The sequence below is a fragment of the Exophiala viscosa genome, assembly GCF_022695815.1.
Source record: "Exophiala viscosa unplaced genomic scaffold EDD37scaffold_10, whole genome shotgun sequence".
In the NCBI taxonomy this organism is placed as follows: domain Eukaryota; kingdom Fungi; phylum Ascomycota; class Eurotiomycetes; order Chaetothyriales; family Herpotrichiellaceae; genus Exophiala; species Exophiala viscosa.
In genome coordinates this window covers 476,557-502,160 of record NW_026944362.1, presented here as the reverse complement: position 1 = coordinate 502,160, position 25,604 = coordinate 476,557, and the positions used below count along the sequence as shown (strand labels likewise).

The following is a 25,604-nucleotide window of genomic DNA, read 5'->3' as shown; positions in this document are numbered from 1 at the left end:
GCGAAGCTTCTCCAGACGAGTCCTTGATAGAGTTCTTTCGCACGCAGTTATCGCCTTTCTTGTGTTCTGGGGCGCGGGGTCTTTGACGAGCTGATATGCTCATACGAGGTAGCAGGAGCGCCTGTCTGGGCGTGGGCTGTACAGGGAGGGGGTTGACGGCGTGTGCCCCAGGGTAATGAAATGTCTGGCACGCACATGCTGATAGAGCGGTGGAGCAACGAAGCACTCTTCGGTGGCCTGGCCGATATGACAGGCACCAGGAATCGTGGAATGGACGACCGAGATGAATCAAACTACATAGAAAGAAATTGGAACGAACTTTGGAACTTCGTTACTGTCAGTCCGATGCGAAACGTCTCGTATCACCCACCGAGGCACGATAGACTCGAATGGGGCATTTGTGATATGGTTTCTACTATGCCTGCCTCTTATCTTGAGTATGTTTTGCATAAGCTCTAATCGCTTTTTCTTCATGATACACTGGATAAAAGAATAGAAGGCACCAAGCCCAGCACAATACCGACCCTGGCCCACCCCGATGAGTAACGCAATCCACTCATAGCCCTTAGACTCCCATGAAGATATAGTGTACAGCTTCGTTTGCTGAATCATAAAAAAGCATGATCATCATGACTCGTGGCACATTCGAGAAGCAGGAGCCTGCAGCGCCCTCTTCCACATCATCGCTAGCACCGTCCGTGTTTATCTGAAGGGATTCGTCTAACTTCCCCGGAACAAGAACTGCATATCCTCCGGGGTCAGCTTGTCCAGAGCGACTTGATCATTGTTGACGGTGCCGTTGATCATATTGGCCTTCTTTTCCTGAAGCAAAACCATTCTGGATTCGACGGAGTCTTCGATGACAAGGCGAGTAATGACACAAGGACGGCGTTGACCGATTCGGTGGCAACGATCGGCAGACTGCCATTCCGCAGCTGGGTTCCACCATCTGCGAGGACTGTTAGTGATTGATGAACGCTGAATGACAGAGAAAAACTTACGGATCGATGATGTACACTCGACTGGCTTCAGTCAAGTTGAGTGCGACACCACCGGCTTTGAGCGACACGAGAAAGACTTCGACGTCAACGTTGTTCATGAAGTGATCAATGGATTTCTGCCGCTGGGCTGGACTCATGCTGCCATCAAGCAGAACGGTGCTGAAGCCAGATTTCTGGAGACGCCATTGAACGAGCTGCAACATCGATGTGAATTGAGAGAAGACAATGCTCTTGTGGGTTTGTTTCTTGCTTCTGAGCTTGTAGAGGTCGTAGACGAGCATTTCGATCTTGGTCGACGAGGTCCAATCGTCCATCTTAATTCGATTGATGATTGACGACTTCTTGACGTTGTCTTCATCCTGCTCGATTTCGGGTTGGTCCCAGTCGATGCTCAAGGCAATGTGGCATCTTGGGCAGTCAGCGTCGCCTCCTCCGCCAGCGAAGGATTGGACATATGACTTGGCACATTGACGGCAAAACTCATGATGACATTTGGATCGGATAGGTTCTTCGGCAGGTTCATCGCAGATGCAGCACACTAGGATGTTCTGGCCACCTTCGGCGTGTCTTCGAAGAATCAAGTCTGGATGATTTGCAACTTGTCTCATCTGCATGATCAGACCAAAGATGTTTGCATAGTTGTTCAGCATCACACCTTGAGAGACATAGGTGTCGAACTTTCGAGCGGAGTTTGACATGATACTCTGAGAGAAGTCGCGCTCAATTTCACCAAAAAATTCATTGTGAATGATGACTTCTTTGGGTGGAAGCTCCATGGAAGATGTATGATCGCGCTTCATACGTCGCAACATGATGCGATCAGTGATGAGACGCAATTTCTCAAGACCTCGCTTTCTCTCCGTATCATCGCCCTGAGTTATAGGGTTGAGAATTTCTTGGTTGAAGACGGAAACGTGGTTGAAGCCGCTGTGCTTACACATGTTGCACATCTTGGTAGTCACATCCTGACTCCAATGAAGTTCTTTACATGGACACTGCTTGCAGAAATAGCAAGCAAATGGCAAGACCTCAAGGAAGCGTAGCAAAGAGAAAAACTCTCCAATTCGGTTTTGGACAGGAGTGCCGGACAAACACCACTTGTGGTCTGCTTTGAGAGCAAAGCATGCCTTGGCCACACTGGTAGTTCTCTGCTTGATGCTGTGTGCCTCGTCCAAGATGAGTCGATGGTATTTGATGGAATGCAAGATGCTGTCCTCTTTGACGATTCCATCGCCGCGACTCCAACCTTTGTGTTGTTTGCGGAACATGGACTCGAGACCGGAGTAGGAGACCATGATAACATCGTACTTCTTCAGATCCTTTTTGGTGAGAAGTTTGCATTTGGGGTTGGCAGATACGTGGTAGACGAGGACTTTGAGCTTCCCACTGGTGTAATCATTGATTTCGGCTTGCCATTGCATGAGGGCGACAGGCGGCACCACGACGAGAGAAGGGTCTTTGGCCGGCCAGTCGGACATTATCAAACTGACTGCCTGGATTGTCTTGCCCATACCCATCTCGTCTCCTAAGAGACCTCCTTTCCATTGAGATTGTTCTTGTTTGATCATCCAATCCAGACCTTCGAGCTGGAACTTTTTGAGTGTACGATTGATGCCGGCAGGTTGCTGGGCAGGCACAGGTGTGATGGGTGCAATATCTTTGAGATCGTCCCACATGGAATTGATTTCCGGATGAGCCTTTTCGAGCTTCTTACGCTCTCGCTTCTGGCGTCGTTTGGACGGATCCCATTCAATAGGAGAAGCTGCACGTCGTCTGCTCCGCTTTTTTCGGCCTCCAGCGACAGGTGGTGGCATGGCGGCCCGGTCTTGATCTTCGTCTTCTACATCCTCGCTGGCTTGAGAAGGCGTGACCGAGTAGTCGACAGATTCATAATCGGACATTCCAGTTTCGTCCAGGGATGCAAGCGAAGAGAGTTCGGAATTCCCCCATGACGGCGGTCCAGACACATTTGGCGGGTTAGAAGGTTCATAAGCCAGCCTCGTTCTGGGACGTCTCGCAAATGGTAAATCGTCGTCGCTATCGTCGATTACCATGGCTTCGTTGTGAGACGGTTGAAGACCGATGCGGCGGCGTTTTGACAGTGGTTCACTATCCGAATCCTGGCTAGCGTCCACCATGTCGTACTCTTCTGCTTGCAATAATGCAGCGAGTTGTGCGTCTACATTCTCTTCCTCATCGTCAAGCTGAGTGGCAGTTCGCTTTCTTGTGGATCGTCCTCTCAAAGCAAACTCCGATGACTCCAGCTCTGCAGCACGAAGCGTAGCACCGATTTTGGATCTTGATGCAAGTTGTTCGAGGGCACTCGGAGTAGGGACGGCGCTTGTATCCGGCGTCTCGTAAAGAGCGGACTCAAGGGAATCGGCAATGGAGGAAGGAGCAGTCGAGTCGGAGACGGCTGCGCTAGCATTAACGATTGTCGACCCATTGCTGGGGACGAAGACACCTTTAAAAGTGCCTTTTGAGACAGAGACTGAGGATTTGACCTCTATGATCTCTTCGAAGTCATCTGAGTCTGGGATTTCCGTGACTTGTGAGGCTCGGGTGCTGCGTTTGGTGGTTCGTTTGAACGCTGGCAGGGATGGCTCTGGGGTGGCGATCTTGGAAACTGCGAACTGTTAGCACGAGGTAATGAATAGATCGGTGTCAAAGAGACTCGCCGGAATCGGCCTTTGAGGTCGACGACCTCACTGGCCGGCCTCTCGCACCCATTTTTGTCTGATAATTAGAGTAGAATGGTGAGGCGGGATGGTTGAGGAAAAGGGAGATTTTTGAGTCTTTGATATCGAGGATCGAGTTCAGGGTCCAATCAGGCAGTTCCTGGATCGGTGCCTGGAACGCGTCAAAGAATGATGACTGTCTGACAATGATGTGAGCTGCCGATAAAGGGGCGATAGCTGCGTCTGACACCAAACTGGTCACGGGGATTCGCGAACCGGGCTAATCATGCATTCACTTTATCTCGCGCCGCCTCCTCCGGAACCCTGCAAGATCGGATCAAAAAGTGAAAGACCCAGTGGGGCGCTGCCTGCATTGTACTTGTACTTGTACAACCATATAGATCAACTGCCTCAGGCTTTCTCGATCAAGTCTTTTCACAATTGTCGTGACCTCTTTTCCATCCTTTACCACTTGATCTACACTGTAGAGTTTCTCTCCATAACAATCTGTGGACAGTGCCGTGTTACGGTTGCCACCGAGCACAATGTAAGTTCTTTGAACTCCGAGGTGCAACCATTGTACAGTACTTACCGACCTTAGGGCGAACCGACGTGCTGCTGCCGCGAACCGAATTCGTGGGCCTCAATCGGCACTCACAGACTTCCTTGCGTCCCACAATATCTCCGCGCAACAGATTCATCTTGACTACCAGCGCCGTCTGCAAGATGCTAATAATGCCGAGCAGCAAGAAGGCCAGACAGAGAACGAGAACAAGGAAAATGAAGAGGATGATGATGGTGAAGATCCTGTCGAGCGTCAAAAGCGCAAGAGAAAGGAAGAGAAGGCTTTGATGAAAATAAAGCAAAGCAAAGAATTCAAGCGTCGCAAATTCGAGCAAAAGCAAGAACTTGGAAGTGACTACGAAGACGATGACAACGAACTCGCCTCAGCCATGCTTGCAAAGTCGAAACCGCTCCCTGGACAGCTCGACAATTGCGAGGTTTGTGGGAAGAGATTCACCGTGACTCCATACAGTCGAACAGGCCCTGACGGCGGTCTCTTGTGTACCAAGTGTAGCAAGGAACTCAAAGATGAAGAGAAGAAGGAGGGAAAAGCAAACAAGAAAAAGCCCGTCGCACCAAAAGGCAGACGTCGGCAAACCGAGAGCGACCGACTGATGGGTGATGTCAAGTCTGGGTCAAAGAGCCTAGTTGACATTTGTGTCCGTCGGGTGGCTAATGTGGTCCATGACATTGACGAGTTTGGTGATATGCCACAGAATCTCCTGGATCGATTGAGTCAGATTCTGTCGAAGCAGAGAGTCCTCACACCGCGTGTCCTCGAACTCTTCCTTCGACAGGACGTTGATCGAATCAATGTCTACGACTGCGGCAAGCTCGAAAAGGAGGACTTTCAGAAGATCTTCGCATACATGCCCAATGTGGAATTCGTCAATCTACGATTTGCAGGTCAATTCAAGGACAATGTGCTTCTGTATATGGTCGATAAGTGCAAGCAGATTCGTCATTTACAACTTGGCGCAACCAACCTTGTCTCAGATGATGCCTGGATCACACTCTTCCGCACACTTGGGCCTCAGCTGGAGAGCTTGAAATTGTCAGAATTAAACGACTCACTGAGACACGATACCGTCAAGGAACTGGTGAAACACTGTCGAGGATTGAAACGACTCAAGTTGAGGTCCTGCTCACATATGACCCAAGAGTCGATCGACGCTCTCTGTGGTCTCACCAGCCTGGAGCATTTGACCCTCGCCGTGGCACAGGATACGTCCGCAGAATGTCTTGTTAAATTGATCTCTACAGTTGGTCATAATCTTCGCACACTCTGTCTCGAAGAGTATTCCGAGCTGGATGACACCGTCCTTGAAGCTATCAAGAACATATGCTGCAAGTTGAGCAAACTTCGTATTCGAGGAAGCAGTCTGTGCTCTGACGAAGCCTTTGCTGGTCTTTTCGACGACAACAGTCCTTTCCCACCACTAGTCCATGCCGACTTCGCAGATAATCGAGACATTGACAACATGAACCCAGAAGGCCCCCAGGACAATCCCATCGGTTTCGGCTCTCTGGCACTAGCGGCATTGATAGCACACTCTGGCTCACGTCTAGAGCATCTGGACCTCAAGTCGTGCCGTCATATCGCTCACACTGCGCTGCTGGATGTCTTCGACGGGCTCAAGAAGTACCCAGAAATCAAGGACATAGACCTCTCATTCGTGACGCAAGTGGATGAGGTGGTCATGATTGGTATCTTCAAGAGTTGTCCCAAGCTGACGAAACTGGCGGTTTTTGCCTGCTTCAATGCAAGACGTGCTGTGATCCCGGCGGGTATTGCTGTGGTCGGCTTGCCAAATGCGCAGGATAGCATTGTCAGAGAAGGTGACGCTTACATGGAGATGTGATCGAACATGCACTGGTCACGACAATCTCCGTTGGCATGAAGCAATGAGGGTGCGATATGTATCAATATGACGACGGCACGAATGAGCGATGGTGTTTACTGTGCAGCATCGGCAATGGGTGTTGGTGGATGGTTTCACGAAGCATGAGACGTCAAGGTATACCATCAAGACGAAATTGCCATGCCTTGGCATTTGCTGTGACAAGGGCGTCGAGCCTATAGACATGGCAGAAATGAACGATGGAAGTATGCAGACACTCTAGACATGCAGCTCTCTCTATTGAATTTGCTCTTCAATCGTACTATCGTACTATTACTCACTGCAAATACAGACTCATAAACCCTATCTTCTCTTGATGTCGAATTGTCCTTCAGGAGGGCAATACCAATGCTCCTTCTCCAGCAAGACCGTCTGTCGACACAAGCGCTACAAGTGCAGCACTCACAACATCTCGATCCCCTCAATGACCGCGTCCAGCCTATCCGCGTCGCTCGACTTGTCTCCAACAAGCACGCTTGCCAGCCCAGCCATCTGCCTCGCCCTCGTAGTAGTCTCAAGCTCAGCACTTTTCCCCTTTGCAACCTCAATCACCGACTCGCTGATATTAGCCAACCTCGCCACATTCAAGCCGTAACTTCTATGGGCAACGCCCTCGCCAACCTCATACAAGAACGTGACATTCTCATCATCTTCCTCCGTGAACCGCATATGCACATTCTTCAATTCACCGGCCGGAAATCCCGACGCCATCCGTGCAAGCATCTGGTAATGCGTGATGAATAGCGTGAGACAGCGCTTCTCGCGGACCAAGTAATCCAACACGCTCGCCGCAATAGCGACACCGTCGTGCGTGCTGGTCCCGCGGCCCAATTCATCAAGCACAACGAGGGATTTCTCCGTAGCCAGCTTCAAGATGTCGCTCGTCTCGCTGAGTTCGACCATGAACGTGCTCTCGCCGGACATCATGTTGTCGAAGGCGCCCATTCGCGTGAACACTGCATCTAAGATGCCCATGGTCGCCGAGCTGGCAGGTACAAACGATCCGATCTGCGCCATGATGCTGATCAGCGCCACGGACCGTACGTACGAGGACTTGCCGCCCATGTTGGGCCCAGTAACCAACAAGGCTCGTGTCTGATCGTGCGCGATGGAGATGTCGTTCGGCACGTACGCGTCGATCAGGAGCTGCTCGACCATCGGGTGCCGAGCGCCCTCGACGTCGAGCCTGATCTGGTCAGTGAGGGTTGGCCGCACGTAGCTGGGTTGAGACGCGACATTGGCTAGCGACAGGAGACAATCGAGCGTCGCCAGACTTTGGATCGTGTCGCGAAATAGCTGGTATTGCGTGCTGATGTCCGCTAGTAGGTCTTTGAATGCTTTGTCGCACTCTGCTGCGAGGGCTTCTTTGTGCTGATCTCGTTCTCGAATGAGTGTGACAATATCAGGTGGATGGAATCGAGACGACTTTTTCGTGCCCGAGATCTTGATCCACGATGCAGGTACTTTCTTGATGGTGGCAGAGTTGTTGTCAACTTCGATCAGATAGTCGATTCCCGCCACGGTCACATAGTCGATTGGTCGCTTCTTGCCCAGTTTTTCAGCCGCCGCTGTGCGAAACACGTCAAGATCATGCTCGACACTAGCGATGCCCATCTTGTGCTCGGTAATGGCGTCCGTTTCTGCAGCATCCTGGAAGAAATCGTATTTATCATCTGACTTTGCAGCTTGCAGATTGATCTTCTCAAGGTATGCCAGGACTTCGGTCAGTATCAGCGGCAGCGAAGTCATGGCTGACGAGATCAGGGGAGACTCGAAACCAGTGGAAGCTGCGTCAGTCACATATGCGAACTCGGTGGCCAGGAACTGCATTGACTGAAGAACGTTCAACAGCTCCGGTCTTGCACATTTCCCGTAATATATTCTTAGAAGGCTCTTCTCCAGGTCTGTCCGGATCTTGGACAAGACCCGTCTCAGTTTGTCGACGCCAATTGCTTTGTCGGTGTCAAGCATTTCCTCGACCGCATCCAACCGCTCCTCGATCAGTCGACGATCTAGAAGGGGCCGGCCAACCCACTTCCGAAGCAGTCTGCCGCCAAACTTCGTGTGCGTCCGATCCATCATCCAGTAAAGACTTCCCTTTGTGCTGTGATCAGTTTGGTTCTGATAAATCTCGAGACTCGTCAAGGTATTGCCATTCAGCAGCACGTGTGAGCGTGCAGAGAATGGCTGGAAATACTTCGTAAGCTGGAAGACATGCTCAAGTCCATAGTCGGACAAGTGGTTGATCATGGCCGACAGACAAATACAGACATTTTCAGGAAGACCCAAGATCTTATCGAATATCTTCGCTGCTTTGTTTTGGTCAGATTGACTTGCTCTCAGCTTCTCGGCGTAAAACGAGGATATGTGATTGTGCGCTTCGGCGGCCATCGTCTTCCCCTTCGCAACTCGCTCAACTCGGATCTTGTCCCCGAATACATTGGTCTTGCTCCCTGACAGATGCAGAACCAGCTTCTCCGTCGCTTTTGAAAGGTCGCCAACAATTAGAAACTCACAAGGAGCGATATGTAAAAGTCGCGTCTCGATCTCGCTTCGCATGAAACCGTCTTCGAAATCGTCATAGACAATGTCACCAGTAGCTGGCTGAACAGCAAGAAGACCAACATGGACCTTTTCATCGTTGCCATAGCCCTTGACATTGATTTCTGTCATGCACAATAGGAATCCAGTCGAAGGAGACTGAGGAGCGGGGCTGGCTCTGGTATCTTCCTCGATACCCTCAATGTCGTCGATGTAGGTACCTTTCGTGTACAAATTCGTGAGCTTTCGGACGAATGGTGCGTTCCTGTTGTCGCCAACAGCTTTCAAGGCAGCAGTCTCAAGCTGACGTACAACGCCCACCTTGTGACCTGCAGCTACTAACCGCTTGACATGGACGTGCAGTCGATGGACCGGAATACTGGCAGAGGCGAAACGGTCCAGATGCGCTTCTGAGGGATGTTCGTCGTATCGAAACTTTCCAGGAATGCAGACGATGCCCAGTTCTTTGGCCGCTATCCTGGCATCTTCGCCGAAGAAGCGGAATTTGTAGCCAACTTCGACGACCAGCAAAGTATCCATATGAGCCTTCTTGATCTCGATAACTTGCTTTTCCATTGGTGTCAATTTGTTGCCGCCCCTCTTCGTACCAACTCTCGACCGAGCTGAAGCCTTTGGTGGCTCTTCCACGTGCTCATCCTCTGCATCTTCATGTTCGTCGTTGCCAGTGTCCTCTTCTAATGCACGATTTCGCCTTTTGATTTCAGCGATGCTATCAGGTTTGCCCAACTTCTTCACGAATTTCCGATGAAGCTCCTCTCTGCGGCGCTTCTCGGCATTATCAACCACTTCGACATCATGGTTCTCCTGTAGAGGCGAGGATGAGAAGATGTACTTCGAGGTTCGGCCTGGGGTTGGAGGCTCAACTGCGGTCGTGGCATTTATTTGACCATTGGCAGCTATCGGCCGCAAGGTTCTCACAGGCTCTTCGTCGATTCCATTCTCTTCGTCGTGAAAAGTACGTGGCAAGTCGGTGATGGGCGATATCTTCCGTCTTTTGGCCGTGGGCAGACAGATATCATCGTTGCCATCGGGAAGCGGAGACGAGGCAAACGGTGGCGTCGAAGTCGGTTTCTTGAAGAACGAGGAGAGAGTCTGCTGCTTCTTTTGTAAGGGTGCCATGAGTCGAGATGCTCATACTCGTGTCACCGCTGTGCTTGGGTTTACGGTAACCACCGTACACAGAAATCGATACATATCGTCGTCACTTAGAGTGCAGTATTCTTGTGACCAATGAGACCGCGTCAATTGCGGCAGACGCGTCCAGTCGCGTTTCACGAGGCGAAAAGATAAATCGATTTTGAGACCGACAGTCGTACACTTAGATGACTACTATATGCTCGTTGGATTCTCTACGTGAATCTCTATCTATGTCTCAATGACCAAATACTAAGCCATGCTTCAAGATATGCTACCACCCAAGAATTGATACGCACTCTAGGTTCCCAGTCACCATTCTCTCAGCTCTGGTGAAGATGCTGCCAAGCAAGGAATACTGAGATTTGCATATCTTCCAAGAGAGCGTGAGCCAGTTCAGCTTATGTATGCCGCCTATATCCTGTATGTCAGGTGGTAGTATCGCAGACCGCAACACTTGCAAACGCGCTTCAGTATGGCTGCTCTATCTCTGTGGAGTGTGACGGCCGCGGATATAACGCGCGCTACTTGAGGTCTTGCTCTGCCAAAGTCTCGGCACGAGCCATTGGTAGCTTGATGTCTGGTTGAGACTCTTCCTCGTCGAAGTGTTCCAAGGCCTCCGCCAGAGGATTTTTGGCCGTCACGAAAGGGTCGTCATGATGTCCTCCGAACGGGAATAGATTGAACAAGTTGCCAAATGGCGACTCTGAGGGGGTAGCCAAGGCTGCAGCGTCGTGCTCGGGAGATCTCCATGACAACGGGTTTGCATTGACTTCCCTGTGTCCGGGATAGAATGAACCAAAGGGTGCAGCATTCTCCTTGGAACTGGCTGTTTCGCAGAAGCTTTGGAGTCCCTGAGACATGGGTCTATGGGCTGCGTAGAGTGTGGTGTGTTGCAAGGCCGATTGGTGTTGTGGTCGAAGCCATGGTGCAGATACCGCTGGCAGCTGTTGACGAGAGCCGAGATGATGTGCTTGAGGTTCAGCTTGAAAGGGATTACGATGATGGTTTAGCGGAGTGATTGGACCGTAACCCGGACTTCCGTCTTCGAAAATCGTGAAGTGGGCTGAGCGCTTCCGAGAGGAGCCATTGTTGACGGTAGATTTGAAGTCCACGTAGTCATCTTCAGTTGCAGGGAAGCGAGATCCGAGAGCAAATGAGTCGCCCGTCGAAGAGCTAGGCAGGTATGGTAGCGATGGTATTCCAGGGCCGAAGGGCTGTTCAGCTCGTTTCTTTGGAGACTTGCCTTTAGTTCTTCGCTTGACAAGTCGAGGAGCGTTGGCGTTCAACTCTGCGAATGGCTGTCTTTTGCGAGACGGGACCTGCTTCGGCTTCGGGAGAGGGGTTTCACCATCAATGAGGCTACTTGCGTCTTCCAGATCGTCAATATGCCTTGCTTTTCTGATGTTGCCGCCTGGTGAGTAGACAACTTCGGTGGGTTTGACCAGGGCTGACAGCCGTTCCATTCGTCTGACCACGGAACCGTCCTTTCGTTGATTCCTCTTCTTCCTCATTTCTTCTGTTGCTGCATCAAACAAATCCATGCCTGGCCAAATGGTTCCTTTCAACTTGGTGTGCTCCGGGGTGGCAAGAGCAAGTGGTTCATATCCAATTGGGAGATCGTCATCGAAGGATTGGGTCTCTTTGACAGGTGATTTGGTGTAGGCTCGTCGTGGCCTGAATGAGGTACGGCTTGTCAGTATGTATCCATCGCCAGGAAAGCAGAACCACTGACCTTGACCGTTTGACAGGGCTATACTCGAAGTCGCTGTCATGATCGACGGCTTGTTTGCTTCGACGGCTGCGGGCCTTCTGCTGGCTTTGGGCCCGGCTTCTCGCGGATCTTTTCTTCGGCAAAGCCTGCAGCAGAAGTGTCTGATCTACAGGGATAGCAGGGGTACGGTCGGTCACATATGCACCTCTGCTTGTGGCAGCTTTTCTTCTTCCAGCCTTCTTGGTCTCTTTCATGACCATGCGTTCAGAGAGCAGTCGGGCAAGGCCATGATGCTGGTACCATTGATTGTATGTTGCCAATTGAACACCAGCCTCAATTTCCTGATGGCTCCGAACCTGAAGTTTGTGTAGATGAGATAGGTGACCCTTGGAGCCAACATGAGTGAGCAAGTGGGAGGTATCACTGAAGGAAGGATTTTTGGGACAAATACTGCAAACAAGCAGATCAAGGTCCATGACCAAGAACAGTCAGGGCGAGGAGGATGTAAGGAAACAGCAAAGCAAGCTCGAAGAAGTCAAATGTGGGAAGTCAAGACGCTCAAGAACAGACAATGAAAACTTTGCAGACTGTCTTCCTCCTGCAGCACAAGCAGGATGAAGAGGAGAGAAGGGACAATGTAGAGTAGCAAATCGAGTAGTGGTTGGAAAGGTGAAAGAGACACAGGTATTAAGGAAAGTAGGAGTTGAAAGTAAGTGGAGAAGGAGAAAGTCAGGCGCGTTGGAAAGTGCACTTCACGGTATATTCAGGAAAGCACGCCCTCAACCACGAATCACGGCTTTCTTCCTCATGCAGCAGCAATACTCTGACATCGACATCTACCTAGGTAGGTAGAAATCTCCTCCCCAGAGGCTTTACTTGCCGTTATGGTGTTTTGTATGTAGGAAGGTGTATCACCATGTCTATGGTTCCTCCAAAGCGAGGAATGTGAGGTGTTGAAGCGGATATAGTTCATGGTAGACTGTTGTTCTTCTCTTGCCTTGTATCCCATCTCTCAAGCAGTACTTCAAGTGGGTTATTAGATTGCAAGAGGTGCATTTTGCACCGCAGCATACTCAAGACTGATGATATGGCAACGCCTTTATCACTGCCCGGGGCATACAACTGTAAAGATGAGGTTAGCCTATACAAGGAATATGTCTCCTTTCCACTTACTAGGTCGGATCAACCTCTACTAAATCTGGATATTTCAGCAAGCTCAGACCTGCAACTCCGAATACGGTATGAAACACGTCCACCATATCGCCTGGTCTGTCTGAAATGCCACCTTCTTCCGAGTCTTGACATCTGAGGATGAACTTGGTCAACGCCTCGGCATCGATCCAGTGTAGCTTTCCCAGCATGGCAAGGCTACTCAAGACCCACCAGCTGTAGCAGACGTCCTCGAGTTTTTCGGGGCGACCATTGAGCCCGCCATTAGGCCGTTGTCGTTCGCTCAGCCAAGCAGTCAGACGGCCAACGTCCACCAGATCAAGTCGTCGAGCTATGGTCAAGGCGCCCACACAGGTGTAAATCTGTCCAGCATGAGACTCGGCACCCGGGGACGTACCGAAACCGCCATCAAAATTTGCACACGCTTGGATGTGAGAGATGGCCTTGTCAACGTCCACGAAGTGCATCATATTGAGAACTGAAAGAGCGATGAATGCACAGAAAAGAAACCGTGTATCAGTTTCGCCCCATTCATCTCCAGCAAAGGTGCCAGTCTGCGTATCTTGAAGGCCGGCGATATCTGTAAACATGAAATGAGTTGTGTCTGACATATCCGAGCTACGCGATACTCACATTTGGCAACCTGCTCCTTTCCCCTTCTTCGTGCAGTGTCGAGTTCGGAAAGGGCATCAACTGTCGCCAGGATCTGAATGGCGCTCGTGGTATACAGCATATGGGAGTCATGTCCGGGTGCAGCGCCGAAACCACCATCCTCATTCTGACAGGCAAAGACGAACTCGATGGTCTTATCACGAGGCAATGCATCTGGACGGCGCAGAAGATGAAGGGCCGTTAGGCCCCAATACACGCCGTTGAGTCTCAAATGCTCCGTCAACCAGTAGTCGAGTTCATCCTTTCGCTGGCCAGAGATCAATAACTGACGGTTCAAATTGACTTACACCGACGCACTGTGTCTAAACTCTGAATATATCTGACATGTTTCTCAACGACGAGACTTAGCTCTGCTGGTAGCTGATCAGTTGATGGGCGGGTTCCACCAACGCCAGGCCCAGCTACAAGAGCCATGTACTGGATTGTGATGTTGGCAGAAATGAAAAACAAAGATATGAAGGCACAAGCGACGGCGAAATGTCATGGCAGCACCTCATCTCGTTGAAGTCCAGTACTTTTAGCCTTCTTTTTGCTTGGCGCTGGCACAGACCGGCGCAAATCACTGCAGCCTGTAAGTAACCCGGTAGGCTAGCCTAGGCCGCGGACAGGTGCATTGCCTAAGGTAGGTGCCCAACTTAGGTATTCAAGAGTGCAAGCTAACCCCCTCAATCCACGTCCCGCATGATTTTACATTTTGGTATCCCTTCTATCTCATCCCAAAGCACCCTGCTCCTGCCTTGTGCATTTTTAGTCGATGCATCAGGGTCAGCCTCATATCTTTGAGGTTGGTTTGATTAGTCGCTTAATCCTCAATCCGGTTCCTTTACGGCCATACTCCAATTCGGCGACGAACAAGGCCCGAATCCTATCGGGGCTCCTACCCTCGAACCAGTCCCGACTTATATCGGCGTGGAAAGCCATATATGATCCGTCTTGACTGATTGCAGGTCCACCCGGTGCATATAGCTGCACTCCAGCCCCATCAGGCTGCCTGAATATGCCGGTCCTCAAGAGCAGATCGAAGTGATTTCCAACACCATCATTCAAACCCAAAAATGACTGACCCCAGGATTTGTAATTTTCAGGTTTCATCGCTGCGAAGCGGCAGTCCCGGAAGAAGGGGACATATGTTGCATCGTAGCTAGCCCACTGCGTAGATACTGCGTTCAGTTGAGTTGCTCGACAGACGATATGCTCGATGCGATAAGACTCGTCCGCAAAACAGCCAGCGTTGTAGATCAAATGATATGCTGAATCGTCACCAGCAGCAGCGAACCTTCCCATGGCGTCTCCCCTGTAGAAGATCTGGGGGCTTTCTATATTTGGTCCATCGCTTTCATCACTGAACAAAACCCAACTGGCATTGCCAAGAGGATTCCAACTATCATTTCCAATGCGTGTTGTATAGTCCTCGTTGTCGACTATGTTGAATTGGAATGAAGTGGGCGTGTTAGGCCAGTTGCGGTTGGCGCAGGCGCCACCAGAGCCTATGGCGTTACCATCATTTTTGTAGACGACAAAGGAAGTGTTCTGTCGTCGGTCATGGATGAAAGTCGGGTCGATCGCGCCGCCTTGGTCGAAGGGACAGGTCAGTGGCTCTTCTACTGGTGTGTATGGGCCAGTCACATTCGGAGAAGTGGCAGTGCCCACGCAATGGAAACGACTGTTGGCCTGCGACGCGGCCGAGAAGTAGAGAACAAAGTTCCCATCAGGCTAGCATGTCACGCTGTTAGCACAGCAAGAGTCAGGTGGGTTTTCAATGGCTCCTCCAAGATCGGTAAAGTATTGCAAGCCACGTCCTGTATCTTCGGGTGATCTGAACTTACCCTTTGCACAACCTCAGGCGCCCATACGGCAGCATCACCTTCTTGCAGAGCCCATTTCGGCAAGGTCGGCATGGCATCATATCCCTCATGCAATGTCCAGTCTGATATGTCCTTTGCACTTGCAACCTGGACATGTAGTGAGGGGTTCGGTCTCGTTGCAAATGCGTAGAACATCCCATCCACGCTCAGCAGACATGGGTCCGCGAAGTTGGACGGTATGACAGCATATTCAGATGGTGAAGCCGTTTTGACGTTTGAGGCCGAGTGCGGAATGGCAATGATTGTTAGGAGAACCAGCAGGACAAACACGACAATACCTGCTCCTCTCAGGAAGGCAGCTCGAGATCGATCAGTAACGAAAATCGACAGGCGTAGCCATAGGTCAGAAAGCATCGTAGATGTGAATTGCAGTAAGGAGTAACTGGGCCTTTCGGCGTCTTCAGCAATCAAGACAGTATACCTGACCATAGCGGTAGGAAAAACCCTCAAGTCATTTGCCCTCCTTCATGCTACTTGGGTTTACGTGATGAGAAACAATGAAATCGCCTACCTTATAGACGATTCTGACCGACGCGTGGCTTCTCACGGAATAGATGTGGCTTGATAATGCACCTGGTGATGCACCGCTCGAACTCCGGGGGCACGGCGACAAGTGCTGAGTCTTGGATCGACAGAGAGTGAGATTCGAATGACCGCTTCAGCCTCGTCTTCGGGATGTCGGCTTTCCTTTGCACGAGGTGCAGCCACCAGAGCCATTGCAGATTGGGACTGTGGCCATGATGGTGCCCATAAAGGTAGGTTGTTGCCGTCGATGCTGAACGTCACTGAAGTACCTCATCTCTCTTAGAAGTAGACGTAGCTTGGCGGAAGTTGGCGCGAGCATGGACTTGTGTTGACTGCACATCATTGCAAATCACTGCTGCCTGTGCACGCGGGTGCATTAGTTGAATAATGCAAGCTAAACCCCGACTTCACGTCCCACCTTTCAAGGCAGATACCGAGGGCTAGGGAGGCTCCCTAGGCTCAGTTTCAGTTTCAGGTTGCCTCAAAACCCACTGCACCGCCGGGGAAACATGCTCCATTTTGGCTTGCTGGGTGCCTGGGTCGGGAGGATTCCTGGCAGTAGTACCCACATGTGGTACCCCTGTTTTTTGCTGGCTCTCGATTGCGCTAACATGATGCACATCGCCAAACAAGTACAGACTTATGTACTTCGTACAGCAGCGATCTGTACAGGTATTGCATGTGTTGCTCTTCAGTCTTCTGCATCATTGTATCAAGAACCAGGTAGATCGCTGCTCGACGGTTTTGTGTCGTCGGGTCCAGCCGTGGCTGGCTTCGCATCGACCTCTGGGAAGGTTTCTGCCCCTGGCTTGTCTTTCACGCACCGTGCTGGCCTAATCCGAGTTTTGCGAACGCCAAACATGCCAGTTCCTGGTGTGTGCTTCACGTCTCAGCCTAGCGAATGAAGACGGATTACTCGCACCAAGCTCGTTGCAACAGTGACCACAAGTATTGCTCATAGGTCCTGTATAAAGACCTTTATCAAACGAGTCGCGCAGAGTACTCCATAGTCGTAGTATTGCAGGCGACAACCCCACTGAACCGCGTCTTACGCAACATCCACCTAACCTCCTCCTGCAGGTCACTAAAGCCTGGCTGAAAGGTAAACTTGCAGTATACCTACGCACGCAGTTGACACTTCCCACTACCTGGCATCAATTCGCTTCCCTACGGCATATCATTGCACAAATACGAGTGCACGGTCTATAGTGCCATACCTGGTACTCTCCGCTGATGGTCTGCCCACAAGTATTCCACCTCCTTTAACTTAGGCGACTTCGGATACCGCAGACAGAAACACGCGCAGGCGCTGGGTCCTCATTCCAACTCACCGCTTCCGCTTGGGTCTGAACCTGACACCACTCCTCATTTTTGACCGCACCCTCCACTTCCCACGAGCACGTTGCCAACACACGCATCCACCCTTCTACTCCGATCAATCAACCACACCATTATTACTATTATACTCTCTATAATCACTGTTTGTTGGGCTGGGTTTGCGTCCTATTCATCTTTTTGATTGTCGCCGGCATTCTTGCTGGGTCCTTTGGCCGCCTGAACTATCGGCAGCCTTCTCTTCTGTCGCTCCTTCAAACCTAAAACAGATTCCTCCTTTGTTGGAAACAAGCGCTTTTCACGCAGCCTCCCAACGTTGTGGCAGTCTGGCTGCCTGTGACACCTCTGCGCCTTACGCCTTACGATGAATGCTGTGCCGTCGCAACAGCCTTGACGACCGTGGCCTTGTACTTCCGCCGCAATTCCAGAGGCATTTTGGATCAGCCTCACTAGGATATAACGACCCCAACACCAGAAAATATCACGATTACGATAAATCAAGAACCATTGGATAAATACTGCCGCCCACTCCCACTCGGAGACGACCGGACAAGCTTGGAAAGTCGGACATCAGATTTCGAGAGCAGGAATCTTGAAAGACAGCGCCGTCCCTACAAGAGACTAGTCGTGTCACGTTCCACGCCCTACCACAAGAGTCCTTGGAAAGCTAGGCTTACGGTCTTTGGGCTGTTGTAAAGAGGTGGTACAGACAGGCGATACATCCGACGGAGAATACCAAGTCCCGTTGATCTGGGGCACAGTGGTTACTGTCTGACAGGAGGCCGGCCGGCTACTTGCAGTCGGCCCTGTGAATGACATCTCAGGCGATACAGACATGCCTAGAGCCTCGGGTCTCCCGTTTCTCAACCTGTCCCCGAAAAACAATGAAGATCTCAACGGCTTGACTCCCGCGACCCTGAGTCCGCGGTCGACGGGCTCTCCCCATACTCCAGGTTCGGCACCGGGATCTCCATATCTACAAGGCCCGCCAACGCCTGCGTTGATGAGTCCCTTACCTGCATCTCCTGATGGCAGAAATGATGGTTATCGGTCGGGACCTACTTCCCCCAGATTCACAGCGATGCCCGAATTTCCTCCTTCGCCAGTACCACAGTCCCCAAAGCACGGACGGGACATGTCAAAGGGGTTTTTCTCGAATTTTATGGCTAGCAAATCCTCTCACAAACTACAGCCCTCTGAAGCCAACATCCAGGAAGATGCAGAAAAGGTGAACGTGGAGAAGGTGAATGCAAGGAGTAGGACAAGCTCGAAAGACAGATCGCTGCATTCGGTGAAGAAACAAGAGTCGACTCCAGAATTACCACAACTTGGACAGGTCAATGGTTCCACCAACAGTATCAATCCTAGTGTAGCAGAACCTACCATTCAACGAAACCCGCCTGAGATCAACCAAGGCCACAGAAAAGCAAGGTCAAAATTTGGAGGTATTCTCGCAAGAACAAAAACCGTTAGGCTGGAGGATACCACGACCCGACAGAGAAGTATAGTCCCAAGCCAGCTTCAACTCGAGACGAAACCCAACACTCGTGAGCAACTCGAGCCGTCACCAAAGACCGCTCCGCTCAAATCGGATTATCGCGACAAAGTCCTGGGAAATGAGGGTGGCATTGCCATAAGGAATCGCTCAGCAGATCGACAAATCCGAGAAGAGTCTGGCTTTGGCAGAAGAGACCGTCAGAATAACACTGTCCCTCTGTCATCCTCCCATTCGTCTTCTTTCAGAGAAGGCTCAACCCTACAGATCTTGTCCAACATAGGACATACTGGAAAAGGCATGGGTGACCGACTTGGTAAGGCCGGTAAAGGTTTCCTTGGCAAGATCACAAGAAGTGGAAGCAGCAATGAGCATGAGCCCCTTACCGATGACAGTTACGTGTGTACCACCATCAATCTGCCCCTGGTCAAGCAAACTCGCAAGACTAGGATCGCACGCCGTTTGGAGTTGTCTAAGGACAAGACGGAGTTTTGGATGCCTGCTCTTCCATGGCGATGCATCGAGTATGTCAACCGATCTATACGGAAATAGTGCTTGACTAACAACGAACAGTTATCTGAACATGAATGGCTCTGAAGAAGAGGGTCTTTACCGAATTCCCGGAAGTGGACGAGACGTCAAACATTGGCAACGACGATTTGATACCGAGTACGACATCAACCTCTTTGACGAGCCGGACTTGTACGATATCAATACAATCGGATCCATGTTCAAGTCATGGTTAAGAGAATTACCTGAAGAGATCCTTCCCAAGTCTATCCAGAACAAAGTCGCCACTCAATGCGCAGGCGCAACATCAGCGCCTCAGCTTATGAAGGACGAGCTTTCTAGGCTGCCACCATTCAACTATTACCTCCTTTTCGCGATCACCTGCCATTTGAGTCTACTTCACAGCTATGCCGACAAGAACAAGATGGACTATCGAAATCTGTGCATCTGCTTTCAGCCATGTCTGAAGATTGATGCTTTTTGTTTCCAGTTTCTAGTTATGGACTGGACGAACTGTTGGCAAGGATGCTGGACGGAGAAGGAATATCTCGAGGAGGAATACAGGTATGAACGCGAGGGGTCTGTCAACGAAAGTGAGGATCTTGCCGTGGACGACAGAGCCATCTCGTCCAGTGGCAGCAGTCAACAACAAGCGCCCGCGCCAGCGCCTCCTCGAAGCGCAGACGCGGTCGCTCAACGAAAGTCGATGGCGCCGAAGACGAAGCAAAGGAGTCTATCTTCAGGAGCAAGTGGTAGAGACAGATCCGACAGCGGGCATGCAACCGCCCAAAGTGTGCCCGCTGTGCCACGAGTGACCACACCAGAGCCTCCGAGAGTGTCCCTCGAGCAGAAGCTACCGGAGTTGACTGGGCTCTCACCAATCAGGATGTAAGCTGGATTGTTTTACTGTTCATTACGATACCCTTTTCTTTTCTGCTGTGGGAAGACGCGGCCGGGAATGATGAATATAGGTGTTCATTGAGGTGATGCATGTGCTGAGCGACTGGCGATTGGGGCTCACGGGCTGTTGGCCAGATTTTCTGTAATATCTAACGGATTTGGAAACCAGCATTGGAGGTTTCATGCTTGCATTGCACTTTTCGATTTAGGCGAAGAGTAGGCCATGGGTCAATTTGGAGAAGAGCAAAAGGTGAACTGAGGTTGAGCCTCGTTTGTATGATATAGTGGTCCAAATGAGGCCATCGAGATGCTTTGGAATAAAGTCACGGTCAACATCCGTGACAATGGGAGACGCTATACGATCCATTGACTTTTCCTTTCCAGTGCACACCGGCATGCTGTACTTTCGAGGCTCGCCGACTGTGGTCGAACCCCCTCCCTCCCAATAGCTCCTCGACCCTGTGTGCATTTTGTGTTGGTCATTTGCCCCCGCCGGTTCAATGTCTGTCTCCTGTCCAGCCGGACTTTTGATCTGTGCTTGCAACCAACAGATTCGTCCACAGTAACGGGGCCGGAAGCGAGACAGCGATCGGGTACCGCACATAGCCTCTTCTTCTCATGTTTACAACAGTCGGAATCCATGATAGGGCCGAACCAAATGTCCATCTTTTTTCCCTTTGTCATCACAGAATCGCGCAACATCTCAGCCAGCCTTGCCCTTTCTGCTCCTCCTCTCGTTATTTCTCTGCCGTCTATCCTGCCTCTTTATCTTCTCGACTCGTTCCTGTCGAGATACAGCTCTAGGATTGACCCCATCTTTCTCTTTCTGCTGTTTGTCATCGTCCAATTCGACTAACCACTCATTCTCGGCCTGCTTGTTCTTGCCCTTGTATCCCCATTTCTTGACCCACTCCCCGGACTCCTCGTCGTAGACTAGATTCTTCTTACGATCTTCGAGGGCGGCACCGCCCTTCAAGTTGCCTCCGAACTTGCCTATTCCCTTTTTACGAGCGAATAGTTCCCATTTCGTGGGCGCTTTGGGTTTCGGTAAGGGTTTCCACCTGGGAAGCGCAATTGTGGGTGGGGGAAGGGCCATGACGAGACCGTCGGGTGTTGATGTTATGGTGCATGTTGTCAAGAGGGTGTTGAGTAGGGATTGAGCGCCTTCGCGGGCGATGGTTTGGAGGGTAGTGTTGCGCTCGGTGAAGGATTGGGAAAGGAGTGTTGATGTGCTGGGGAGGGGGTTTGGGTCTGTGGCTGTTAGGTAGCCTGGGTCAAAGGTGTAGGGGGTGGGTTTGTCGACTGTGGTCGGTCTGGATGGCAGTTAGTACGGGGTTATGGCATGGCGGTAAGAGACGACATATGGGGCGCCAGGCTTACAATCTTTCTGGTTTCGAAGCGGATGTGGTTGGCAGGGAAGCGGTGGATGTTTCTGCCATGGTGGTGGATGTTGTAGTCATCGTGGCCGTCTATGAGAGCGGTCGTGTGAGGCGGTTGAGGGTTAGCAGTACAGTAGAAGTTGCGAGTACTTTTTCTCCGCAGATGTTGATGCCCTCGAACTTTTTTTCAATTCGCTGTTTTTAGATAAGAGATTACCTTTTTGACGGGAGATGGAGAAGACCATACCCACTTTGAAAACACTTTGCCGCCATTTTAAGCCTGCTTGGCTTCGCGAACGAGTAACCTCGAATACTAGTACTCCAATCTGCATTCCGACTGTCAATACCAACCAAAAGCACCTTCATCGCCAATCGGCAGCACCACCCGCTGCAACTAGGTTGCTGCCCTTCGATCTCCATGTCGGTGTCCATATGCACGAGCTGCCTTTCGAGGCTCCGCCTAAGCCAGGCTTTACCTAGCAGAACCGCCTTACCAGCGACACTGCAAATTCAAACAGCCTCCTTTCATACTTCCGCCGCTCGAGAAGCATCACCCATCAAGGCCAAAAATACAAGAAGTGGTGGACCGAAACACCGTGAGTCACAGTCTTCGAGACTGAAAAAAAAGTCCAGAGAACGCCCCAAGCTTCCCCCTGTTGGAGAGCGGCGAGCTCAACGACGCCGGATTGTGCTGAGCAACACGAACGCGCTTGAGGTCGATGGAATGGAAAACTGGAGCAAAGAAAATTTGATAAACCCTGAGTTGACGGGAAAAATGATGGGCTTGAACGGGGACTTGCTCGATCAATTGAGAGATGCGAAAGCATTTCAGCGAACACAAAACTGGAGCTTGTTTCGACGGCCGGCAACGTTGATCCGAAATGAGACAAATGCCGTTGGGCAAGATATCGAGCAGGTCAACCGTGCCCAGGATGGCAAGACTGTCAAACACTTGGTGGTGGGAGAAAAGGCTTCGGGAAAGAGTATCCTTGCGCTCCAAACCATGTGCATGGCGTACATGAAGGATTGGGTTGTTCTTAACGTTCCAGACGGTAAGTGGTTGACGAGACAATACCATTCATCGTCTCGGTGAGCTGACTTAATCCTCAGCCCAGGAGTTCACCAACAACACATCGTCGTATGCACCTCTAAAACAATCGGACAGCACACCATCTGCAGACGAACAGCTCTATATCCAACCGCACCTTACGCAACAACTGCTCACACGTGCCGTCTACTCGAACGGATCGGTACTAGAATCACTTAAACTCAACCACGAAGTCCCGAGTTCGCTCTCATTGAAGAAAAAAGCAACGTTGAAAGACCTCGCCCAACTAGGTGCTGACGATCACAACCTCGCATGGCCTGTCTGGCAAGCTTTCTGGCGCGAGCTCAACGAGCCGGGCGCCAATCCACGGCCACGAATCCTCTTCGCAGCCGACAATATCGACCACTGGATGGGTCCCTCGAAGTATCGCAATGCCGACCACGAGATCATCCACGCCCAGCAGTTTACGCTGGCTCGGCATTTCATGGATCTGATGTTCTCGAAACAGGATAGCACGCCCTTCGCGAACGGCGGCATGATCATGTTCAGCACTACTGGTTCCAACACGCCCGCCCATCCGACCTTCAATGTGCTGATCAAGCAGATGCGCGCACGTGGCCAAGGCATCTCCGCGACGTCCTCTGACTTCCCGCTTCCCACGCCATATAGCAAACCTGACGCGCATGTCCTGGAACTTGCGGGCGGGTCGCAGAACGTCAAATTGACCGAGGTCAATGGGCTGAGTGTGCCTGAGTCGAAGGCCTATCTGGAGTATTTTGTCCGGAGTGGCTTGTTGCAAGCTAATATTACGGAGGGCAAGATTGCGGAGCTTAGAGGTCTGAGTGGTGGTGGAGTGGTTGGAGAATTGGCTAAGTTGGGAAGCAGGATTAGGGTGTAATGTAGTTGCAAGGAAGTGACTCATTACACATAACAGAAGCTGGGGATGATGCTGACGTCCACTATACCCTCTATTCGTCAAGATGACTTCGGGCACGGCAATTCCCCGTGGCTGTAGACGCAAATCTATACGCATGCAGACACCCCTGTTTTTGAGGTCATACCCTGCATGAATCTCTTGTACCTGCATATATCATACGATTCATATCACGGAGCCGCAATATAGTCTGCGAATTTCTTCTCGCATTGGTCTTTGACTGTTCTCGTTCACACTACATGCTGGCCCTGTATAAGGTACACACTTTGCATCGCCACTCTGTGCTCGAAGGATCACCCCAAAGATGCACCACTATGAGCCAGCTCGCCCTCCTCGGCGCCGTGCTACAGCATGATTTAAAACAAAGCCAGAGCATTTGGCGGGCTTCCGACGGACCCGGGCACATTCAGTGGACAGCTCGTAAGCAAAAACTCGTAACGACCGGCCTTTTTGCAGTATTCGCCCAGGGCCTTTAAGTCCCATAACTCGCCGATGTTGAGGCCGAAGCCGGACAAGAAATATTGATGCAGAACTGTGCTCGAGAGATTAGCCCTCGAATAGTGCGATATCCAGCATGGAGAGGACGGATTGCGTACCTAACTCGCCAATGTTTCCTTCGCGGTTGTTCTCCTCCTCGATTCTGGGCGGTATGACCTCAAAGCCGATAGCGTCACCTGCGACGCCAGAGAAGTGGTGGTTCCACACCCAGCGGGCGGTCGCCTTGTTGCCTTCGACCCCGACGGTCCTGTGCGTGCCCAGCTTCTTCGCTTGATCCTCGGCAGAGGCATCGGTCAATTCGTCGGTGAAGCCAGATCGGACGATCAGGATATCGCCGTGCTTGAAGGTGGTTCCTTGGTGTTTGGCGACGTCTTCAAGGTCTTGGACTGTGATGGCGTGGGAGTCAAAGCAATCGTACTTGATACCTTTGGACTTGGCGTACTCCTTGTAATCGAGCAGGACACCGCGACCAACGAACCCTCCACGGTCGTGCCAGTGGTTCAGAGTGGGCAGGGCTCGATCGGCGTCAAAACTGCCATGATGCTGGACCAAGTCTTCGACAGAAGGTTTAATGCCATTGTAATTCAGCCCGGACGGTTGATGGGCGTAGTGCACGAGACCGTCCCATTGGGAGGAGCATTGGGTATTGAACTCGACTTCGTCGTCGAAGCAATGTATGCCCGGCAAATCTGCGCTCTTGAATTCAATGGGATTGTGGACGAGGCCTTTGCGAGCGAAGCCAGGCTTTGCCAGGGCGCCGATAGGCCAGTTCAGTGAGATGCTGACGCCTTCGCGAGCTTCTTTGTATGCTTCCTTGATGACGTCTGGTGTTAGTAGGTTGACACAACCAAGGTGGTCCTTTTTGCCGTCCTTGTCGAAGACGCCCCATGCACGATGAGGCACGCCGTCGATGGTAGGGAGGCTGTCGAAGTCCGGGAGGTTCTTATAGTCAGACATGGTTGGGATTTGCTGTGGACGCAATGGTGTCAGGAGCGAGGTGTAGCTGTCACAGGATGTTATACGCAAGTACAAGGGTGAAAACAGGTACTTGTTAGAGAATGTTGGTTCCTCTCCCTGATTTATAATTGTGCCAGTAATGCTTCTTACCGTTGGAGTTCGGCTATCATCTGCCAGCAGGAGCTCCAGGCAAGTGAACCTTGTACGGTACGCCTATGCGAGAGCGGGGTACGGTTTCCGTGTACCGAGATAAAGGGAGACCCTGAAAACCCTACTATGCTGTACCTGGGGAAACCTTTCTGAGTGATGTGCGCCGATAAAGGCCCTTCGGGAGCGGAGATGTTGGTGGTTCAAAAACCCTCGGTAATTGACGTGATGCTTTGGGGTTGTCAAGCACTTGGGGAAAGGCACGAAAGGTTAGCGTGGCCCCAAGTCATCATGAGAAGCCGCGGCTTATTGTACAGATCTCGATTTCTGCAGAGACCATAAAGAGAAGAGGACTGTCATTCCAGCGACGTTGCCAAGGGCTGAGAAGACGAAGCGATCCCGCCAAAGGTCTCTACACAAGATGCAGCATCATCACGGACTGCGGTCGGCCTTGCCCTGAGTCCACATTGACAAGAAAGGTGAAAGCACAAAAGGATCAAGCTTTCAAGCTGCTATCTAGGTAGGTATATATACGACCTCCGCAAAACGTTCACAAATGGGACTGGACCTGCAGAGCTGAGTCAGATTGCTGCCCGGAAACGGTCAACATCCACA

General features: G+C 51.2%; 10 protein-coding genes across 10 annotated transcripts; 3 read left to right on the top strand and 7 right to left on the bottom strand.

Annotated features, from left to right (window-relative positions):
* Positions 1-331: 331 nt before the first annotated feature.
* On the bottom strand, positions 332-3,934 carry EDD37DRAFT_638075 (adenosinetriphosphatase). The gene is made up of 3 exons (XM_062817078.1): positions 3,680-3,934; positions 1,002-3,627; positions 332-949 (listed from the first exon to the last, which is right to left on the bottom strand). The coding sequence occupies exons 1-3, from the start codon at positions 3,729-3,731 to the stop codon at positions 721-723; spliced, it is 2,907 nt and encodes a 968-aa protein (XP_062667314.1). The 5' UTR covers positions 3,732-3,934; the 3' UTR covers positions 332-720.
* Positions 3,935-3,949: 15 nt separating this feature from the next.
* On the top strand, positions 3,950-6,283 carry EDD37DRAFT_115672 (F-box and leucine-rich repeat protein 20). The gene is made up of 2 exons (XM_062809277.1): positions 3,950-4,226; positions 4,281-6,283. Coding segments are annotated over exons 1-2 (1,827 nt in total). The 5' UTR covers positions 3,950-4,224; the 3' UTR covers positions 6,106-6,283.
* A 126-nt stretch (positions 6,284-6,409) lies between these two features.
* On the bottom strand, positions 6,410-9,896 carry EDD37DRAFT_638071 (DNA mismatch repair protein msh3). Its single transcript, XM_062817077.1, has one exon. It carries the CDS (start codon positions 9,823-9,825, stop codon positions 6,547-6,549), a length of 3,279 nt encoding a protein of 1,092 aa, XP_062667312.1. The 5' UTR covers positions 9,826-9,896; the 3' UTR covers positions 6,410-6,546.
* A 374-nt stretch (positions 9,897-10,270) lies between these two features.
* Positions 10,271-12,328, bottom strand: EDD37DRAFT_115669 (uncharacterized protein). Its single transcript, XM_062809276.1, has 2 exons — positions 11,576-12,328; positions 10,271-11,517 (listed from the first exon to the last, which is right to left on the bottom strand). Exons 1-2 carry the CDS (start codon positions 12,028-12,030, stop codon positions 10,365-10,367), a joined length of 1,608 nt encoding a protein of 535 aa, XP_062667311.1. The 5' UTR covers positions 12,031-12,328; the 3' UTR covers positions 10,271-10,364.
* A 50-nt stretch (positions 12,329-12,378) lies between these two features.
* EDD37DRAFT_115651 (protein geranylgeranyltransferase type II) lies at positions 12,379-13,868 on the bottom strand. The gene is made up of 4 exons (XM_062809275.1): positions 13,694-13,868; positions 13,358-13,643; positions 12,728-13,304; positions 12,379-12,676 (listed from the first exon to the last, which is right to left on the bottom strand). The coding sequence occupies exons 1-4, from the start codon at positions 13,808-13,810 to the stop codon at positions 12,628-12,630; spliced, it is 1,029 nt and encodes a 342-aa protein (XP_062667310.1). The 5' UTR covers positions 13,811-13,868; the 3' UTR covers positions 12,379-12,627.
* A 199-nt stretch (positions 13,869-14,067) lies between these two features.
* Positions 14,068-16,028, bottom strand: EDD37DRAFT_696849 (glycosyl hydrolase). The gene is made up of 2 exons (XM_062820144.1): positions 15,223-16,028; positions 14,068-15,109 (listed from the first exon to the last, which is right to left on the bottom strand). Exons 1-2 carry the CDS (start codon positions 15,688-15,690, stop codon positions 14,168-14,170), a joined length of 1,410 nt encoding a protein of 469 aa, XP_062667309.1. The 5' UTR covers positions 15,691-16,028; the 3' UTR covers positions 14,068-14,167.
* A 1,448-nt stretch (positions 16,029-17,476) lies between these two features.
* On the top strand, positions 17,477-20,125 carry EDD37DRAFT_115615 (RalA-binding protein 1). Its single transcript, XM_062809274.1, has 2 exons — positions 17,477-19,140; positions 19,190-20,125. Exons 1-2 carry the CDS (start codon positions 17,957-17,959, stop codon positions 20,016-20,018), a joined length of 2,013 nt encoding a protein of 670 aa, XP_062667308.1. The 5' UTR covers positions 17,477-17,956; the 3' UTR covers positions 20,019-20,125.
* Positions 20,126-20,729: 604 nt separating this feature from the next.
* On the bottom strand, positions 20,730-21,486 carry EDD37DRAFT_611937 (ribosomal biogenesis regulatory protein; the record flags this gene model as incomplete). The annotated part of the gene is made up of 2 exons (XM_062815320.1): positions 20,730-21,339; positions 21,407-21,486. The coding sequence occupies 2 exons, from the start codon at positions 21,484-21,486 to the stop codon at positions 20,730-20,732; spliced, it is 690 nt and encodes a 229-aa protein (XP_062667307.1).
* A 260-nt stretch (positions 21,487-21,746) lies between these two features.
* EDD37DRAFT_638065 (mitochondrial ribosomal death-associated protein 3-domain-containing protein) lies at positions 21,747-23,583 on the top strand. The gene is made up of 2 exons (XM_062817076.1): positions 21,747-22,457; positions 22,516-23,583. The coding sequence occupies exons 1-2, from the start codon at positions 21,824-21,826 to the stop codon at positions 23,349-23,351; spliced, it is 1,470 nt and encodes a 489-aa protein (XP_062667306.1). The 5' UTR covers positions 21,747-21,823; the 3' UTR covers positions 23,352-23,583.
* On the bottom strand, positions 23,548-25,341 carry EDD37DRAFT_115511 (uncharacterized protein). The gene is made up of 3 exons (XM_062809272.1): positions 24,993-25,341; positions 23,984-24,854; positions 23,548-23,919 (listed from the first exon to the last, which is right to left on the bottom strand). The coding sequence occupies exons 2-3, from the start codon at positions 24,840-24,842 to the stop codon at positions 23,744-23,746; spliced, it is 1,035 nt and encodes a 344-aa protein (XP_062667305.1). The 5' UTR covers positions 24,843-24,854; positions 24,993-25,341; the 3' UTR covers positions 23,548-23,743.
* Positions 25,342-25,604: the final 263 nt, after the last annotated feature.